We start from the raw sequence: 20,796 nt of genomic DNA on the forward strand, positions 1-20,796 counted from the left end.
ACACCAAAGGCAGGATAAGCTTCCCTGGCTGTCAGTACTCTGTGTGTATCATCACACACCCTTACTGAGACCTGTAAACACTGTCCACACAGCTGAGAGGGGAACTGAAAGCCACCTGCTTACAACTCTCCTGGGCCCTGACCTATGCTCCTCCTCCTTTGGCTGACTTTAATCTGAATCCTTTTGCTATAATACACCACAATCTTGAGTGGAGAAAAAATAAACATCAGTCAGAAAGAACTTAAAAGACTAAATCCTTCCCCGTACTCTGCCCCCTACAACGTGGAAAACACACCTATACTGTAGTACTTCTCAGACTCTTTTCAAAGTATCTGTCTCAGACTGTGAGTGTTTCAAGAGAACGGACCATCCCAAGGTTTTGACTAAGTTCAGTCTACAAGAACAAACAAGTGTGGGTTCCCCAGACAGACTGACAGTTGAGCGGTCCTAGAGGGTGCTCAGGACTCAGCATGGCCATTGCAGATGGTTGACATAGAGGATCAAGGCCAGGTGGTTGGAAGACTGGTCAGCCTGCAGCAGAGACGAGGCTGGGGGTGGAAAAGGAAGACACAGGTGGATATGAAATAATGGAGCTGGTTTCCATGGAAGACCCTGGAAGTGAGGTGAAGGGACTGAGGTGCCATTCTAGGATCTCAGGAAGCTTGACTCACCAAACACTGCTGCCTGCTTGGTGCCCACCTCTGCATACAAGAACATGGTTGGCACAGCCTTGCAGAAAGCCAGGCAAGCAAATCATCCCCACACAATAGCATAAAAAAATAGAGAAGACAATAGGTGAATGCCCCAGGATAAGGCAGAGAAGGCTTTCCAGGTAAGGAATGCTTAAGTTGAGTAGCAGGGTGCATAGGAGCTCACTACATGAGGAAGCAGGCAAGGGCCAGCATTAGGGGTATCCCAGGATGGCAAGAGGACGTGGGGCATCTGAGGAGCAGCAAATAGCTGCACACGACTGGGATGCTGAGACAAGAGGACCTCATGTGCCATGTCAAGGACTATAAATTTAATCCTGAAAGCAGCAGGAATGTTATGGCTGAAATCTGTGCACACCCCGTATATGTCGAAGTCCTAACCCCTAGTCCCTCAGACTGTGACCTTATTGGAAACAGAGTCAGTGTAGACAGAATTAGTTAAGATGAGGTCACACTGGTGTAGGGTGGGCCCTTCATCTAACAGGACAGACATTCTTGTAAGAAGAGAAGAGACACAGACACACAGGGAGAAGATGGCCACGTGCCACTGAAGGAAGAGAGAGGAGGGGAGCATCTACAAGCCCAGGGACACCACGAACTTCTGACAACCGCCAGAAGCCAGAGACACAAGGCAGGATTCTTCCCTGCAGCTTTCAGAGGGAGCACAGCCCTTGATTTTTAGTCCATTTGCAGGACCTTGTCAGGCAGCCCCAACAAACGAATACAGGGAAGCTGCAGTAAAGGTAATTTGTCCTGGAGTCAAAGAGGAGTGAGGAGAGGCAGCCAGGACTCAAGGTGAGCCATAAGGAGGGGGCCCCCAAGGAAGGCAGACCCTGGTGTCAGGGGATCGAGTGGACAGCAAGACAACCGCAGGTCAGGCACTGTGAAGGGTGGATTAAGTAACCCTTTGGCAGGGGTCCCCAACCTCTGGGATCTGATGCCTGATGATCTGAAGTGGAGCTGATGTAATAATAACAGAAATAAAGTGCACAACAAATATAATGCACTTGAATCATCCCCACACCACCCATCCCCACCTGGTCTGTGGAAAATTTGTCTGCAATGAAACCGATCCCTGGTGCCAAAAAAGTTGGGGACCACTGCTCTATAGAACCCATGGCTTTAGTAACAGGCTACGCCTGAGAGGATCATAAGACCTGGCCACAGGGTCATTGTGTACTCTGCTTTTACAGGAGTTCATAATTGCAGTATCTCAAAGTTTGATTCCCTACGCTGTCCACACTTATTAAACTGGGCTGTAGTTATAATATAAGGCCATGAAGACAAACATTTCAGGTCTCTAAGGCATTAAGGTGCCTTGTGAATCACCCCTTTTTTTTGGCTGTGCTGGGTCTTAGCAGAGGAGTGCAGGATCTAGTTCCCTGATCAAGGCTTGAACCCAGGCCCCGTGCATTGGGAGCACAGAGTCTTAGCCACTGCACCACCAGGGAAGTCTCCACCAAAGACTTAAAGACACTGAACTGAAATATCTTGAGAGCATTTTATGCCATTCTAACTAAATTAATACAAATTCTTCATGACTCAACAGATCGCATCCTCCGGATACTTTGAAAAACAGGAATGTATCTCACACTGCATGCACAGTAACACACGTGATGCTGTCAAAGGCATTTATTTGGTCATAAGTAGGAGGCAATATCGAGTAGGGGAGCAGGGCTTCTTCAGTCTGGCTGACTTTCTACAAATCAGCTAATTGCCATATCCTCATCTCCAGTAGAATAATAAAATCTTTTATCACAGCAGACACACCACAGAGTGGTTACGGGATGGTGGGGCAGGGATCCGAAGCCAGCTGACGGGTTCGAATCCCACCTGGCCTGCTTCCAAGTTTGGCAACTGCCTCACCCCTTGAGTCTCAGTTTTTCATCTACGAAGCAGGCAATGCTTACCTTTCAGGACTGTTTCAGGGGTAAAAGAGGTAATTGACTATGTATGCCCACCTACATATGGGCAGCTCTCCATTACTGTAAGGTGTTCATATTTTTTCTTTCAATCTCAAGCTATATATTTTGATTTCTGAAGAAGGGGGTCATTAAAAATAGTATTAAAATTAGACAAGCAGAGACTTCTCTGGTGGTCCAGTGGTTAAGAACTCGCCTTCCATTGCAGGGGACACAGGTTCCATCCCTGGTGGGGGAACTAAGATTCCACATGCCACATGGTGTGGCCAAAAAAAAAATTATAAATTTAAAATAAATAAAAATACATATTTAAAAAGACAAGTAGATAAAGACCTCACATAATCTAAGAAGAACATTCCTGACATGTGCAAAACAAGAACAGAGTCTAACACCAATAACAAAGCGGGTGGGGGCGGGGATCAAAGTCATCACCATTAATGTAAAATGCGTAACCTACCGTATTAAGGGATGTAGTGCTAGGGTCCGTGTCTTCCACTGGTTCCTTTGCCAAATGATCTGTAAACAAAACACAATGAGAGAATTTTCTATAACTTATAAAGCACAAATGTATCCTTTGATAACTGTCTTCATATAAATGCAAGCTACCCCCCCGTCAGTTTGGAGAGAAACTTACTTTCGATCATTAGTAGAGACAAAATAAGAAAGAATGGGTTCAGTCTGCATCAAGAAAGTGATTAAGACAAACTACATTAAAAAAAAAATTTGGATTTCGCTGGTGGTCCAGTGGTGAAGAGTCCATCTGCCAATGCAGAGAACACAGGTTTGATCGCTGGTCCTGGAAGATCTCACATGCCGCAGGGCACCTAAGCTTGTGAGCCACAACTGCTGAGCCCACGTGCCCTAGAGCCTGCGCTCTAGAACAAGAGAGGCCACTGCAATGAGAAGCCCGGACACTGCAACTAGAGAGTATCCACTGCTTGCCACAATCCACTGTATCCACTGAAAGCCCACCAGCAGCAGTGAAGATCCAGCACAGCCAAAAATAAATAATAGTAAAAAAAACATATTTTGTAACAGTTTACTTACAGATGTCTACAAACACTCAGAGGTACAAATAACTACAAATGATGCACACATGATATTAATTAATGACTCTTTTACACTTTGGATTTTGAGACAGGCTGGGACCTAGGACTCTTTACTGCAGTGCTCACACCTGACAAATATCTCCTTGAGCAACAAATACAAAGAAACTATAAGGGACTGAAAATAACTGTGTGTATGTGTAGTTGGGGCAAATTATGAACAGCATACAATAAGGAACACAAAAAGGGCAGAAACCAACGGCCATTTCTGAGGCACTGGGAACAAGGCAGGGAACTGCATACGATCCCTGCACACAGCACCACCACGGGGATGGGCAGATCACTGAAGCCAGCCCTCTGGTCCATCCCCACCCTCGCCCCACTTAAGGAACTAGCCTGCCCTCTGTAGAGAGCAAGGGCACCTGTTTTCTTGTTTTCACTCCAAGTAAAGAAAGCCTTGCCTGAATTCCTCATCTGGTCTCTTACCAGTTTCTATTGATTAAAAGACAAGGAAGCCTTGCGCTGCAGTCCACGTGGTCCCAGAGACTCCAGACACGACTGAGTGGCTGAATAACAACAACTGATTAGAGTCCAAGGACCCAGGTCAGCAACGATTTGATTATAACTTTGAGAAAGAAAATTAGAGAGAGAAAAGCTCCCCCTTTACTAGACACTTTAGGAAGCATCTGCCTGGAAACTGTCTTGCTCAATAACCATATCTGAGTGGGATACTCAGTATTGGTGCAGTCAGCACACAAGCTGCAAAACCCTAAGCGGCACCCTTAGACCAGTCCAGATTCAACTTTCATTTTTCTCCCAAATCATCATGAAGTACATAATGTGGCCCAGGTCCTAGGTCCTGGGAACGCCTTGGGGCATCCAAACAGGACTGGACAACCTGTAGAGGTTTGCTCCTTCTCCCTAGATGTCTTTCATTGAGAATGTGTCTGTACTTTTCACATTCTTCTCCCTGTGGGTGTTGACAATGCCCAAAGGAAAAGTCATGTGAAGGGAACATCTCTTTACCTGTTTTATGATAGGCTACAGTCAATGAAGAGATTAAAGGAGGTGGCCCAGAGGAGTGGGTGCAGACGGAGAGAGCTTTTGCCAGTGTCCCCCCATGGAGCAGGGGACAGACCCCTGCAACTCCACAAGTAGGGACCGTGCCCTTGTCCCTGGCAAGATCACATCACAGAATGCACAGAGGGGGCTAGCCCCTGGGTCCCAGGGCTTCCAGCCCCAGCAAAGAAATCCCGTGATGTGGGTCTGGCACAGAAACAGAGGGCTCCTAGATCTCAGAGTCTTCTCAGGCTTGGACTCTGATGCACAAAAAATTCAAGGCCCCTCCTTTTCCAAGCGCCATATCATCCTCTTAGAGTCCTGTGTTACACTAAGGAAGGAGCCCAGTTCAGACTGAAATGGAATTTCCTGCCAGCCCAGCAGACAGACTCAGACTTGTGTTTAAATGGATATAAAGACAGTAAGAAGAAACTGTGTTGCTAACTCCGTCTGAGTTTACAGGACTCCTGCTGCCCAAACAACAGACAGTTATAACACAGAGCACATGGTGTGAAGACAGTAGAAATGCAGAAGGACATGGAAACACGTGGGAGGAACACAAGCCTGACCTGGGGTGCCCGGTGGAGAGAGAAGAGCCTGCACAGGAAGTGATTCCAGAGTCTGGAAGGTTGAGTTGAAGCTAGCCAGGAGAAAGAGTCAGGGAGGGGAAAGCATTCTTGTCTAGAGGGCGAAGCATAGGCGAAGGCTTAGAGATGAAACAGAACATGACACATTAGTGCACTTCAACTAGGTCTAGCCAGACACTTGGATTTGCTTTTCCAGTTTTGTTTTTCCATCCTTCTCATGTTCTGGCTCTTGGATAGGGAGTGGGTAGCAGAAGACACACTGAGGAGCCTCAAGTCCCTTCTTCCCTCCTCCAATCACAGCCTAGTCTCAACCATTTCATTTTCCCTAAAGTGTATCTGAATGACAATACCTTTTTTTTTTTTTTTTGGCTGAGTGGCTTGTGGGATCTTAGTTCCCTGATCAGAGATCAAATCTGTGCCCCCTGCAGTGGGAGCACAGAGTCTCAACCACTGGATGGCCAGGGAAGTCCTTGGATGATAATACTTTAAATGATTATCTCCGCCACGAGTGTGGAATTTTAGCAGGTATCCTGTGCAGGTATCCTATGACACGTAGGGTTTCTTTCCTATAGAGACATTAATGTGAGAGGAAGTAAAAGGAAAAAAATAAAGAAGAAAATGGAGGAGACAGCTGGGAAAAGGCAGAAATACCCACAAAGCAGCAGTGAGGATGCAAGTGAAACAGTTAAAGGGAAGGCGCACAGAGCTCTGGGAGAAGGCGTGGGTCTCGCCACCACACCACTGAGACCTAGTAGTCTGAGTAACACGGTGACCCTGCATGACTCGCATAATTGTTCTCAGCCTCAGGCTCTTCCCCTGTAACACGAGGGGGTCCAGGTGGCTGGTTTCCACACCCAGCTGATCAGTGTTACTCTGGTCCAGGTTTGGGAATGATTCCCCTTGAGAATCTGCGCCTCAGAGGGTGATGGGGTGAACAGGAAAATATGGATTGCCAACAACAAGTGTTTGGAAGCCCAAAGGCTCTTGCTTTGGTCTGAAATCTCTGAGAATAAATGAAATTTAAGATGAGAAGGGCAAGGAGAATTTAATTTTTGTCATTGTTGTTTTCGGAAGGACAACAGCAGAGCGAGAGGGCAATCCAGCAAGGCAATGGGTTTCAGTTCAGTTCAGTTCACTCGCTCGGTCATGTCTGACTCTTTGCAACTCTATGAACCGCTGCACGCCAGGCCTCCCTGTCCATCACCAACTCCCAGAGTCCACCCAGACCCATGTCCATTGTGTTGGTGATACCATCCAACCATCTCATCCTCTGTTGTCCCCTTCTCTTGCCCTCAATCTTTCCCAGCATCAGAGTCTTTTCCAATGAGTCAGCTCTTCCCATCAGGTGGCCAAAGTATTGGAGTTTCAGCTTCAATATCAGTCCTTCCAATGAACACCCAGGACTGATCTCCTTTAAGATGGACCGGTTGCATCTCCTTGCTGTCCAACAGACTCTCAAGAGTCTTCTCCAACTCCACAGTTCAAAAGCATCAATTCTTCAGTGCTCACCTTTCTTTACAGGAGTTGGCGATGGACAGGGAGGCCTGGCGTGCTGTGATTCATGGGGTCGCAAAGAGTTGGACACGACTGAGCGACTGAAATGAACTGAACTCTCACATCCATACATGACTACTGGAAAAACCATAGCCTTGACTAGATGGACCTTTGTTGGCAAAGTAATGTCTCTGCTTTTCAATATGCTGTCTAGGTTGGTCATAACTTTGCTTCCAAGGAACAAGCATCTTTTAATTTCATGGCTGCAGTCACCATCTGCAGTGATTTTGGAGCCCCAAAATATAAAGTCAGCCACTGTTTTCACTGTTTCCCCATCTATTTCCCATGAAGTGATGGGACTGGATGCCGTGATCTTAGTTTTCTGAATGTTGAGCTTCAAGCCAACTTTTTCACTCTCCTCTTTCACTTTCATCAAGAGGCTTTTTAGTTCCTCTTCACTTTCTGCCATAAGGGTGGTGTCATCTGCATATCTGAGGTTATTGATATTTCTCCCGGCAATCTTGATTCCAGCTTGTGCTTCCTCCAGCCCAGCATTTCTTAAGATGTACTCTGCATATAAGTTAAATAAGCAGGGTGACAATGTACAGCTTTGACGTACTCCTGTTCCTATTTGGAACCAGTCTGTTGTTCCATGTCCAGTTCTAACTGTTGCTTCTTGACCTGCATACAGATTTCTCAAGAGGCAGGTCAGGTGGTCTGGTATTCTCTTCTCTTTCAGAATTTTCCACAGTTTACTGTGATCCACACAGTCAAAGGCTTTGGCTTAGTCAATAAAGCAGAAATAGATGTTTTTCTGGAACTCTCTTGCTTTTTCGATGATCCAGCAGATGTTGGCTATTTGATCTCTAGTTCCTCTGCCTTTTCTAACATCAGCTTGAACACCTGGAAGTTCACGGTTCACGTATTACTGAAGCTTGGCTTGGAGAATTTTGAGCATTACTTTGCTAGTGTCTGAGATGGGTGCAAATGTGCAGTAGTTTGAGCATTCTTTGGCATTGCCTTTCTTTGGGATTGGAATGAAAACTGACTTTTCCAGTCAGGTGGTGAATGCTGAGTTTTCCAAATTTGCTGGCATATTGAGTGCAGCACTTTCACAGCATCATCTTTCAGGATTTGAAATAGCTCACCTGGAATTCCATCACCTCCACTAGCATTGTTCATAGTGATGCTTCCTAAGGCCCACTTGACTTCACATTCCAGGATGTTTGGCTGTAGGTGAGTGATCACACCATCATGATTTTTTGGATCATGAAGATCTTTTTTGTGTAGTTCTCCTGTGTATTCTTGCCACCTCTTCTTAATATCTTCTGCTTCTGTTAGGTCCATACCATTTCTGTCCTTTATTGAGCCCATCTGTGCAAGAAATGTTCCCTTAATATCTCTAATAGTCTTGAAGAGATCTCTAGTCTTTCATATTCTATTATTTTCCTCTATTTCTTTGCACTGATCACTGAGGAAGGCTTTCTTATCTCTCTTTGCTATTCTTTAGAACTCTGCATTCAAATGGGTATATCTTTCCTTTTCTTCTTTGCTTTTCGCTTCTCTTCTTTTCACAGCTATTTGTAAGGCCTCCCCAGACAGCCATTTTGCTTTTTCGCATTTCTTTTTCTTGGGGATGGTCTTGCTCCTTGTCTCCTGTACAATGTCACGAACCTCCATCCATAGTTCATCAAGAACTCTATCAGATCTAGGCCCTTAAATCTATCTCTCACTTCCACTGTATAATCATAAGGGATTTGATTTAGGTCATACCTGAATGGTCTAGTGGTTTTTCCCACTTTCTTCAATTTAAGTCTGAATTTGGCAATAAAAAGTTCATGATCTGAGCCACAGTCAGCTTCTGGTCTTGTTTTTGCTGACTCTATAGAGCTTCTCCATCTTTGGCTGCAAATAATATAATCAATCTGATTTTGGTGTTGACCATCTGGTGATGTCCATGTGTAGAGTCTTCTCTTGCGTTGTTAGAAGAAAGTGTTTGCTCTGACCAGTGCGTTCTCTTGGCAAAACTCTATTAGCCTTTGCCCTGCTTCATTCCGTACTCCAAGGCCAAATTTGCCTGTTACTCCAGGTGTTTCTTGACTTCCTACTTTTGCATTCCAGTCCCCTATAATGAAAAGGACATCTTTTTCGGGTGTTAGTTCTAAAAGGTCTTGCAGGCGTTCATAGAATCATTCAACTTCAGCTTCTTCAGCATTACTGGTTGGGGCATAGACTTGGATTACTGTGATATTGAATGGTTTGCCTTGGAAACAAACAGAGATCATTCTGTTGTTTTTGAGATTGCACCCAAGTACTGCATTTTGGACTCTTTTGTTCACTGTGATGGCTACTCTATTTCTTCTAAGGGATTCCTGCCCACAGTAGTAGATGTCATCTGAGTTAAAGTCACCCATTCCAGTCCATTTTAGTTCTCTGAATGTCGACATTCACTCTCGCCATCTCCTGTTTGACCACTTCCAATTTGCCTTGAATCATGGACCTAACATTCCAGGTTCCTTTGCAATATTGCTCTTTACAGCATCGGACCTTGCTTCTATCAGCAGTCACATCCACAACGGGTTTAGAACTAGTCTTTGAAGCCCTTTGAGGTCTTTTATTATTATTATTATTTTAATTTATTTATTTGGCTGCATCAGGTCTTAGTTGTGGCACACGGGACCTTTCACTGTGGGGTGGGGGTTCTCCAGTTGCAGTACATGGGCTCAATAGTTACTGCAAGTGGGCTTAAGTGCCTCTTGGCATGTGGGATCTTAGTTCCCCAGCCAGGGATCAAAATTGCACCCCCTACATTGGAAAGCAGATTCTTAACCACTGGACCACCAGGGAAGTTCCATTCTTGTTTCTGTTTTTTATTATTTTCACTCAAATGGTGGTAACTATACCAGCCTCTGACTTGGACCAGGCTGGGTCCAAGTTCTTCCTAAAGTGTTAGTGTCAAATCTGCCCACAGACCCAGAACCCGGCCCGAGGGGGCCCGCTTTGTGCTTGTTCTCCCAGGCCCATGTTGTGTGCCCAAAGATTATCTGGAGGAGGACTGATCCTGGTTATTTGAGACCAGTCTAGCAGTAAGCGTTTGTCCTCAAGTATTTTCTTAGAGCTCTTGGACCCACATGTTGACAATATTATTAAGTATAAAATAAAATAGTTTACTTTGAAGCTTTAAAATGTTTATTTTTACAGGCCCCAGGTAACAGCAGGCTGGGCCCCCAGACACGGTTCTGATATCAGACAAGACAAGAGCACAAAGGAGCTGACACAAAAAGAAGGACCACATGAGCTCCAAGGTGCAAGGCCAGCAGGTCAGTAGGGGCTGGTGGGACCTTTCTACTGCTCCTGGCTGTCACTATACTCTCCCAAAGTTGCCTCCACTCTCCTGGATCGGTGACTCTACATGAGGCAGTGCATGCTAAGTCGCTTCAGTCATGTCCAATTCTTTGCAACCCTTATGGACCATAGCCCATGAGGCTCCTCTGTCAGTGGGATTCTTCAGGCAAGAATACTGCAGTGGGTTGCCATTTCCTCCTCCAGGGGATCTCCCCAACCTAAGGATCGAACCCCATCTCTTACATCTCCTGCAGGCAGGTTCTTTACCACTAGCACCCCACACAAAGCAGAGATCACCGCAAATGCGCTGGTAACTGACCAAAGTGGATTTCACTGCTGGCAGTGAGAAGATGTTTCATTCATATGAGCATCTCCTGGGGAGATCCTCAAAAGGTATGAGTGAAACCCAATGGTGAACTGATGTCACTGGGCAGCTGGAGGGACACCCAGCCTGGCTCCCAGAGCCCCAGGTGAGAGCAAGTGAGGCTGTCACTTACTTCTCTGAGCCTCAAAATCCCAATCTTCACTATTCAGGGGTGAACAGAGAGCCTCCACATGCTCTTCCAGCCTTCTGAGTCCATGAGTGGGGACCTCCCTGGTGGCCCAGGGGTTAAGACTCCACATTCCCAATGTAGGGGGCATGGGTTCGATCTCTAGTTGGGGGACTAGGATCCTGCACGCTAATAAATAAATATTCTACATATATGTATATAATTTTTTTTAAGTCCATGAGTAGTGAGAAGTACAGGCCCCACAGGAAAAGGAGCATCTTCAGGTGACGGTCACAGGAAGCCCAGTTACAATTACAGCTCCCTGTTATACAGTGCCCCCCGGGGCTGCCTGGTTTACACAGAGTCCCAGTTCATTCTCAGAGCCACTCTGAGAAAGGACCATGCCTCTCCTTTATCCATACTCAGTGCCCAAAGTCACAGGGCAAAGGAAAAGCCAGAATTTGGATCTGGGACTTTCTGACTTCAAAATCTGCCTGTTTTCCACTACCTTCAGGGTGCCAGAAGTGGTCCATGCACTGACCACCTGATGACACGCTTTCCTGGGGGGAGGGAGAGGGGGATCTCTGTGCCCAGAATTTCCCTTCTTATAAGGGTACCAGTCACATTCCATGAGAGCCCACTCTAATGACTTCATTTTGACTGCTTCTGTAAAGACTCTATTCCCAAATAAAGTCACATTCTGAGTTATTGGGGGTTTGGATGCCAACAAAATTTGCGGGGTGCAGGGAAGAGTTCAACCTGTAACGATTCACTCTCGGGCCCTCAAATTCATGTCCTTCCCATGTGCAAAATACACTCACCCAACATTCCCCAAAGCGGTCATCATTCCAGCATCAACTCTAAATGCAAAATCCCATCTACCCATCATCCACTCAAAGACCCAGCTCTCATCAGCTTCCAGATGAGAATTCCCAGGAGCCCTGGAGCCTGTGGACTGCAGCTGGCAGCCTCTCCACCAGGAATGATGGAGGAGAGCTGCCCAACACAGAAACACAGACACGGGTGAGTTGCCCAAGAGCAGCCCGGTCATGTCCAGACATCTCCCCTTATGAATAACATTAGATAAGGGCCAAAAGTTCCTCGAGACAGATTTTCAGAGGAAGTTCAAAGATCTCCTCTAAAGATGTTCTTTCAGGGAAACAAAGAGGAAAGCGTGTCACAGCTTACTGGCTTTCTCAATTCTCAGGAGCCAAGACAGTGGGGCCTCTTACACTTCTTAGGGAAGAATTAAAGGCAATTCTTTGAACCTGTGATATCAGAGTTAATTTATTTTTCCTTTGTTATTATTTTCGTACCTAAGCTTTTCTTTTGACCTACAGCTGTTTTCACTCCTGAGTCTAAAGGAGCCCTAGAGCCCTAACCGTATTCGGGATTACAGAAGCTCTCAGGGTAGGAGAGCTGTGTAATCTTCTTCCCCGTCTTAGGCAGCCCTGCTCTGTCATCCTTGGGCCTCAGAGCAGGGGCTGAACAAGCTGAGAAAGAGCCAGGGATCAAGAAGGTGTGCCTCTGGATGGTGGCCAAGCTGAGGGGGTCCAATCGAAGAGGGTGAGGGAAGCGAGAGGAGAGGAAGAGATGAACCAAGGGACGGAAAGGAGACACAGACGAGGGGAAAACACTTGGGTAGAGAGAAGAAAACTTAGAGGCATGGTGAGAAAGGGAAAGAAATGAAGTGGGCATTGGAAAAACCCATAGGAAGGGGAAGGAAAAAAGAAGAAGGAAGGAAAATTGCAGCCTGTCACCACTTTCTGGTGGATGTGGAGGAACCGACTGGCCTAGCTTTGATAACAAGGATGCTCCCACTTTAGCCCTGGTTTAGTGCTACTGGTGTTTGCCAGAAGGACAGGGTGCCACCTCAGACCCATCCAAGCCAGGAAGGCTCAGAGGGGTGCAAGAGAGGTGAGAGGCCACCTACGGGGCTGTGCTGAGCCAGTCTCTAGGGCCAGGGCTCCCAGAGAGCAGCTCCACTGTGCAGTGCAAACAAGATCCAGAGAACGAGCAAAGGTAGAACGTACCCTGGTGTGCTGTGGCCCAGGGCACTTAACTCACTGCAACGAAGCAATGAACTCTTCTACCTCCCCAACTCCCTTGACTTTCAAAGCCTCCTTCTTTCTCTCCTTAATATCTGTATGAACGCAAACCAGATTTTATTCACATTCGGCAGGCAATTCTGACTCATTCCACGTTGGATGGTTCATTAGTGGTAGAGATAGAGACTGACTACACTGTAACCAGCATGACTATTTTCCTTCCAATGTAAATTTTTTTAGTGTAAAGAGTTGTTTTTTAAATTAAGATCATACAGTATAATACTATTCACCTTTGTTATATGCATGTGGATATACAAAGATTTTTATTCTTTTTCAACTTTACAAGGTGACCCAGTTAATATATCTAACTCGATGAATCAGTTTCTAAGATGCCAACATGGGAAGAGCTTTTGCTACCCACAGTTTGAGGCATTGTGCAGTTGCTAAGTTGTGCATGATTCTTTGAAACCCTACAGATTGTATCACGCCAGGCTTCCCTGTCCTTCAACATCTTCCAGAGTTTGCTCAAACTCATGTCCATTGAGTCGGTGATGCCATCTATCCATCTCATCCTCTGTCATCCCCTTATCCTCCTGCCTTCAATCTTTCCCAGCATTGGGGTCTTTTCCAATGAGTCGGCTCTTCGCATGAGGTAGCCCAAGTATTGGAGCTTCAGCTTCAGCATCAATCCTTCCAGTGAATATTCAGGGTTGATTTTCTTTAGAATTGACTGGTTTGATCTCCCTGCAGTCCAAGGGACTCTCAAGAGTCTTCTCCAACACTACAGTTCAAATGCATCAATTCTTCAGCGCTCAGCCTTCTTTACGGTCCAACTCTCACATCCATACATGACTACTGGAAAAACCATAACTTTGACTATAGGGACCTTTGTTGGCAAAGTAACGTCTCTGCTTTTTAATATGCTAAGTTTGTCACTGTTTGAGGCATAGGTAGTTACATTTTATATTTTCCACTCATTTGCCTACAAAGGTCCGTATAGCCAAAGCTATGGTTTTTCCAGTAGTCATGTATGGATGTTAAAAACTGTACAATAAAAAAGGTTGAGCACCAAAGAATTGATCCCCACAAACTGTGGTTCGGGAGAAGACTCCTGAGAGTCCCTTGAACTGCAGGGAGATCAAACCAGTCAATCCTAAAGAAAATCAACCCTGAATATTCACTGGAAGGACTGATGCTGAAGCTGAAGCTCCAATACTTTCACCACTTGATGGAAAGAACCAAATCATTGGAAAAGACCCTGATGCTGGGAAAGATTGAAGGCAGGAGGAGAAGGAGATGACAGAAGATGAGATGGTGAGATGGTAGGATGGCATCACCAACTCAATGCACACGAGTGTGATCAAACTCTGGGAGACGTTGAAGGACAGGGAAGCCTGGTGTGCTGCAGTTCATGGGGTTGCAGAGTCGGACATGACTGAGCGACTGAACAACAATTCATTTACTGAGATGATAAGTGTTTAGCCAAGGCTTACTATGTGCTGTGTATGGGCCCGGGTGTTGGAGATAAACTGTCGAGCCTTCTGTCTAAGAACTCATAGTTTAATGGGGGAGAAAGACAATGGTGAAATTTCACGGCTAGAAATGGTGACAAGCGCTGGAAGGGTGCACCAAGAGTGTGTAACATGGAGCCAGATCTATATCCATTTTGATCTGAAATCTGAATGGTAAGCAGGAGATAACTGGAGTGGGGTGATGAGCGGACAGGAGAAGGAAATGGCAACCCACTCCAGTATTCTTGCCTGGAGAATCCCATGGACGGAGGAGCTTTGTGGGCTACAGTACACCGATCGCAAAGAGTCGGACACGACTGAGCGACTTCACTTTCACTTTCACTTCTATGTGCAAAGGCCAGGAGGCAGGTGGTCCAGGGCTCTCGAGGAAACAGAGGAGGTGGCATGGCTGCAACGCAGAGAGACAGAGCAGGCTCACCAACTGAAGTGAGACCTAGAGGTCCATGTACAGAGTACACTTTAAAGGACTGAGATAGACGGGAAAGTCAGCTCAGGTTTCTAAGTAGAGGAAGGACAGGTCTGAGTTGATATTAAAGCGTCACTCTAGCCACTTTCAGGTGATCAGGTTGATGGAAAGCAAGAGTGGGTGTGGAAACACAAGTTGGGAGGTCAGTGCAGGAAATTAGGTGAGAGAGCATGGTAACTGGGTTTGGGGTAGAGACGGGAAAATTCCATTTAACAAGTTCCACATTATCACCACTTGTGGCTTCACTACAGAAATGAAAGGGGCAAGTGGGTGTGTCCTGGTGGTTATAGAAATGAAATGAGATGTCAGAAAGAAGTCATTTTTTAATCTTTCTTTTTAATGGAAGAACTCTATCTAATTGGTAGAATTCCAGAGTGGGAATGGACATGAAGGTATATTCAGATGCCTGAAGATGTTCTCAAGCATCTCTGCAAGTGACAGAGACATCTCTACTTAGGAGGGCTCCCCATCCTTTGTAGGAAGCCAAAAAGAGTCCACTATAAGTTTAGGTTCTACCTTTTAAAAGAGACAGGCTCATACCAAACGACATCCTTGGCTCTCTCGTCCTACCACGTGTGCTGGGATTTCCAAGCCCCTTTGTTTCCGGTTGTATGCTTCCATCTTGGCTGGGCCACACAGACTAAGTACCATGACTGAAACTCTAGATCCTGCGATGCTATTGCTGCCATCTAAGATCCCACTAGTTGCCCCGGTGGCCTCATCATACTTTTGACTCACTGACGCTTTTATACGTGATGCTGTGTCCCAGCCCCCACCTTCTCCGGTGCCACTGACTGGGGGGGAGTGGGGGGCCCAAGCAGACTTCCTATATATCTCCATTCATCGGGTTCCTATAAAGATATTTTTGAATCTCCCTCACCATCATCATTTAATAAGATCTGAAACCACCATTCATAAAATCTAGCTTAACATCTCTTATACCTAGTCAGGTTTTCAGAAGAGGAGGTGGATGTGGAGGCGAGAGCTGGGGGACAAGGGCAGAATTTCTCCCTTAATTTCCTCTTGTTTTTTCAAACAATGAAAATGAGGGAGGAGAAGGATATCCAAACATTTATTTTCCATTTCTTATGGATAAAATGTTTACCATTCCCCACTTGAAGAAGAATTTAGATCTTCCTTCAAGATCTCCAGGAAGCCCTCCCAGATCTAGCACATCACAATGCCAATTTAGTGATCTTCTGACTCACCTCCAGGTACTGTCTGTCTCCTCCTAACTGCTCAAGCCCCAAGTGAACAATGAAACAGTCAAGCGCCCATGCTGCCCAAGAAATAAAACAGGAAACACGTCTTTAAGCAGTTCCATATACCTGGGTTTCTCTCTAACCTTTCCTGCCTCAAGGAGACTAGAAACAGCCCCAGTGTGCTCTGGGGAATACATCATTCATTCATTTGGGTGTTCAACAAACATTCATTGAGGATTAGCCAAGGTTATGGGAGAGGAAGGTCAGAGAATTCTCGAAGGTGAAGTCTGAGAAAGATTCTAAATTCAAGTGAGATTAACAGCTAGATCCTGACCTCAGGTACAACACAGTGTTTTACGGTTCTTAACTTCAAGTCAGATGGAAGAAAAGGATGGATTCTGGCTTCAGGTACAAACAATGTTTAACGATAAGGACAGAACTAGCGGCAGTTCTAATCCAAGGCCTCTACAGGTGGGATCCCACAGGTGGGAGCCACCTCTTGGTTTTGCGGTTTACGAAATAGCTCCAAGAGCCAAAATTTAGAACCCAAAGCATTTAATAAAAGTGAAACGAGGAGAGAGGAAGAGAAATGAAAAAGCACGTGAGTGGGGAGAAAGAACGAGCTCGGGAGGAAGAAAAGCACCCCCACCCACCCCTTGCGCTCTCCTCTGCCTGAGAGGTTTGAGAGGCTTGTTTCAACCTGGCACCCTGGGTCCAGAACAAAGCGGCTGGAGCCACAGAGTGGGAAGAGGAAAGGGGAGTCTCAGGCATCCGAGGGATTGACGGGGGCTGCGGGGGGCGCAGGAGGCGGGTGCCACCAGCAGCCGCTCCCTCGGGGCCCGGGCGCCTCCGGCGTCTCCTGATCCGACCTGAACGACCCTGGGTGGGGCGCCGCGGTCCAGGGTGGTCCCAGGTCGCCCCTCAGGGCTCGCAGGGAGCTCGGCCCCGACAACCCTGCCGCAGCCGCTGGCACCTCCAGATCTCGCGACCCGCGGTCCCCGCTCCAGGTGAGGGCGCGGCGCGATGTCACCTTACCTGCGCGCAGAGGGTCGTCCGGAGAAGCCATGGGGGCGGGGTGGGGCCGACGGGCGCCCGAGGGGCCTGGGCGGCCTCCGGGACTGGGGAGGAGAGCCGGGTGCTGAGCCAGGGAGCCCTGCAGTCCCGACGCGCGGGGAGCAAATCTCAGTGACTCCGCGCGCCCCTCCTCCTCCAGCGCCTCCTGCGTCTCCTCCTCCCTCTCTCCGCAGCTCTTCCCCGCGCTCACTTCCTGCTTGGCAATTAGCAAAGCCCCTGCCCGCGCGTCCCGATCCCCCCCGCAACCCTCCGGAGGCGCGGGCGGGAACCCGGGTCCCACAGGCCGGGCGTGGGGAGGAGTCCCCGGCTGCCCGGGACTCCCAACGCCCGCCACGGGCTCCCTTCCAGTCCCGCGTCCAGGTCCCCCCGGCAGGTCCCGCCGCGGAGCTCGCGTGTCTGCTGCCCGGCACCGGCGGCGAAGCAATTATTAATTAGCCTTAAAACCTGGCTGCAGTCACAGGTAGCCCTACGGGCTCCTCATCTCGCCCTGAATCGGGACGCAACTTTCCTCCGCGCACAGGCCTGGGCTGAGATGCCTGGCGGCGATCTGATATTTAAACCATTTCCTGATCTTTAGGCAGAGAACGCCGCTGCATGATGGCACACGCTAATAATTTCTGTTTTGATTTTTCTTTGGCATTGGTTATTGCGTGACCTCCAGGTTAAGTGCAACACAAAAGGAGTGGAAAGAAGAAGCCTGATACACGGTCGCACAGCCTCGCTAGAAAAATAGCTTAGCACTCCCTTAGAAATGCCGAATCGGTTCTTTAGTAAACGAAAGTCTAAATACAACTTCTGAACTTAAATGCTATTTCCACCCCCCCCCTCGCCCCCGACCGGCAGCTCTTAAATCTACATTTCAGTATATCCCCCCAGAAGTGAATTTCACGTTTTTGTCTCAAAACTGGCGGTAGCACATGGTATCCCAAAGGCCGAGAGTGGCCTTTGTGTTTGGAAGATTGTGTATGGGTATTTTTGTATTAAAAAATATTTAAAAGCAAAAAAAAAAGGTCTTTTAAAATTTTAATTTTCATTTCATTTTATTCCAGTTACGTGCGCACGACTGGAATCGCTTACTCAGAATATATATGATGGTTATATTTTAACTAAATTTAGCATCAATCATAAATCTTTTATTATACAGTGGTTACAGGTAATTTAAAAGGAATCTCTTAAGGGTTTAAAATAATCTCTGTCTTTCTTCACAGGTAAGAATTGAAAGGTAGAAATTAACTGGAAAGAGATAACTAATAGCTTTTAGTCAATTTATCAGAAAGGAGTAGCATCTAGCTAAAACCCAGCTCTAAAAATGTGGGAAAGCAGAAAGTATCTATCATACATACCCTCTTGGCGACCAGAGGCCTGCTTAGTGCCTCTCCCCATCTGTTTAGTGGTCCTGAGGCCCATGGCACTCTCCAGATCGTTGCCTTATTCTCTAGAATATGCCATGGGAGGAACTAGAGGCTCAGAGAAGAGGGTCACGCTGAATGTGGACCTTCTGATGGAGAGCTTGCTGGGGAATTTGTGGGTGGGAGGATGAACTTCCTTTTGGTCTGCCTTCTGATAGGAAGGGAAATTTTTTTAAAGGGTGTTTTAGCATCCATTCTGAGGTTTGGTTTGTGGTTCTTTACTTCTCATGAAGGTGGAATTATTTCTGAGGTTGGTTGTCAACAACCACATATCAAGTCAGGAACACAACCTCAAGCGTTGCTCTAAAGCTGGTTTGCTTTTCAAAACTCTGAATTCATTGTTTTATTACTCCCAGTCTTATTATATCAAATAGAAGGCGGGTCGCAGAAACACACTTTAAGGTTAATTTTTTAAAAGAAAATGCACTATATGTAATAAAGGTTATTATTCCCTTTCATTCTATTTCCTTGTACCTGATCTTATGAATTGCAACCATAACCCCTCATTACCTTATTTTTCCCATGTGTTTTGTGAACTCTAAAGGCTAATGCAAATGGAACTATTTTTTTTAATTTACAAAAAACTAACTAAAGAATAACTATCATCCACCAGAGTTCCCAAAGTGCTCCCATACAATCTATTTGTTGTCACACTGTCCTGCTTTGGCTTCTACTGATGCCTGCAGAGTGTTTTAAAACATTCTTTAAAATAGACATTTTTTACTTTTCTTAATAGCATCTAAATTAACTCATGAATCTCAGAATCACAATAAATCACGAAGAGTCAGACATGCTGGGTTTGACTCATGGGTCTCTCACCAGGAGTTTGTGTTACTTTAGCAAGTAATCGAAACTCCAAATCTGTAAGAATGTGTAGGCTTGTGAAAGTGAAATGAAATCATGTATATATAAAAATCCCCTCCATGGATCACAGCCTTGTCATGGTGAAAGGGCTTTTGTAACTCAGATCAGATCAGATCAGATCAGTCGCTCAGTCATGTCCTACTCTTTGCGACCCCATGAATCGTAGCATGCCAGCCCTCCCCGTCCATCACCAACTCCCGGAGTTCACTCAGACTCAGTCCATCGAGTCAGTGATGCCATCCAGCCATCTCATCCTCTGTCATCCCCTTCTCCTTCTGCCCCCAATCCCTCCCAGCATCAGAGTCTTTTCCAATGAGTCAACTCTTCACATGAGGTGGCCAAAGTACTGGAGTTTCAGCTTTAGCATCATTCCTTCCAAAGAAATCCCAGGGCTGATCTCCTTCAGAATGGACTGGTTGGATCTCCTTGCAGTCCAAGGGACTCTCAAGAGTCTTCTCCAACACCGCAGTTCAAAAGCATTAATTCTTCGGCGCTCAGCCTTCTTCACAGTCCAACTCTCACATCCATACATGACCACAGGAAAAACCATAGCCTTGACTAGATGAACCTTTGTTGGCAAAGTAATGCCTCTGCTTTTGAATATGCTATCTAGGTTGGTCATAACTTTCCTTCCAAGGAGTAAGCGTCTTTTAATTTCATGGCTTGTAATTATAATTTGTAACTCAGTGAAGTTATAAATCCACCCAAGATGGACTATGAAGAAGGCTGAGTACCAAAGAATTGATGCCTTCAAACTGTGGTGCTGGAGAAGACTCTTGGGAGTCCCTTAGAGTGCAAAGAGATCAAACCAGTCAATTCTAAAGGAAATCAACCTTGGATATTCATTGGAAGGACTGTTGCTGAAGCTCCAATACTTTGGCCACTTGATTCGAAGAGCCAACTCATTGGAAAAGACCCTGAAGGGAAAAGGAGAAGGGGGTGGCAGAGTATAAGATAATTAGACAGCATCACCAACTCAATGGACAGAATTTGAGCAAACTCCAGGAGATGGTGGAGGACAGAGGAGCCTGGCGTGCTGCAGTTCATGGAGTTGCCAAGAGTCAGACACAACTTAGCAACTGAACAAGAATAACAAACAAATATATAAAAATACCTAAAAGTGCCTTGCTTATAGTAGGTACAAATAAACCAGCTACCTTCCCGCCTTCATTCTTTCCTTGGAATTTAACTTTACTGTGAGAAGCTCCTATTCCCTTTGTTACAAGAAATGAACCAATATTTGTTATAGTGTTCACACATAACATGGATCAATGGATTGATTGATAGCTCTGTATGCACCAAAGAAAATGCCAAGCCCTGGGAAACCAAAGTAAGAAAGCTCTGAAATTTTAGGAGTCAGATTTGCAAATACTCATCCACATTAGAACTGAGATGATGAAAGTTTAAAACAGGAAATGACATGTGTATAAAAAAAAGGGACTGAAGACATATGTAAGCCCAAGTGGCTTGGTGGTTACCACCCTCAGACTGACAGTTTGCCATGGAAGCTTTCAGGCAAATTTTGAGACTTTCATTTATAAAGCTTT

The 20,796-nt window shown here is 46.1% G+C and overlaps 1 protein-coding gene across 1 annotated transcript in view; it reads right to left on the reverse strand.

Annotated features, from left to right (window-relative positions):
• EDARADD (EDAR associated via death domain) overlaps positions 1 to 20,796 on the reverse strand; it is a 140,306-nt gene that overhangs the window by 49,441 nt on the left and 70,069 nt on the right. Inside the window, exons 2-3 of the mRNA XM_070364718.1 lie at positions 16,938 to 17,375; positions 3,090 to 3,148 (exon numbers count right to left, since the gene is read on the reverse strand). Of these exons, the coding sequence (XP_070220819.1) occupies positions 3,090 to 3,148; positions 16,938 to 17,375 (497 nt within the window). The remainder of the gene's footprint in view (positions 1 to 3,089; positions 3,149 to 16,937; positions 17,376 to 20,796) is intronic.

This window comes from Bos mutus, chromosome 28 (genome assembly GCF_027580195.1).
Source record: "Bos mutus isolate GX-2022 chromosome 28, NWIPB_WYAK_1.1, whole genome shotgun sequence".
In the NCBI taxonomy this organism is placed as follows: domain Eukaryota; kingdom Metazoa; phylum Chordata; class Mammalia; order Artiodactyla; family Bovidae; genus Bos; species Bos mutus.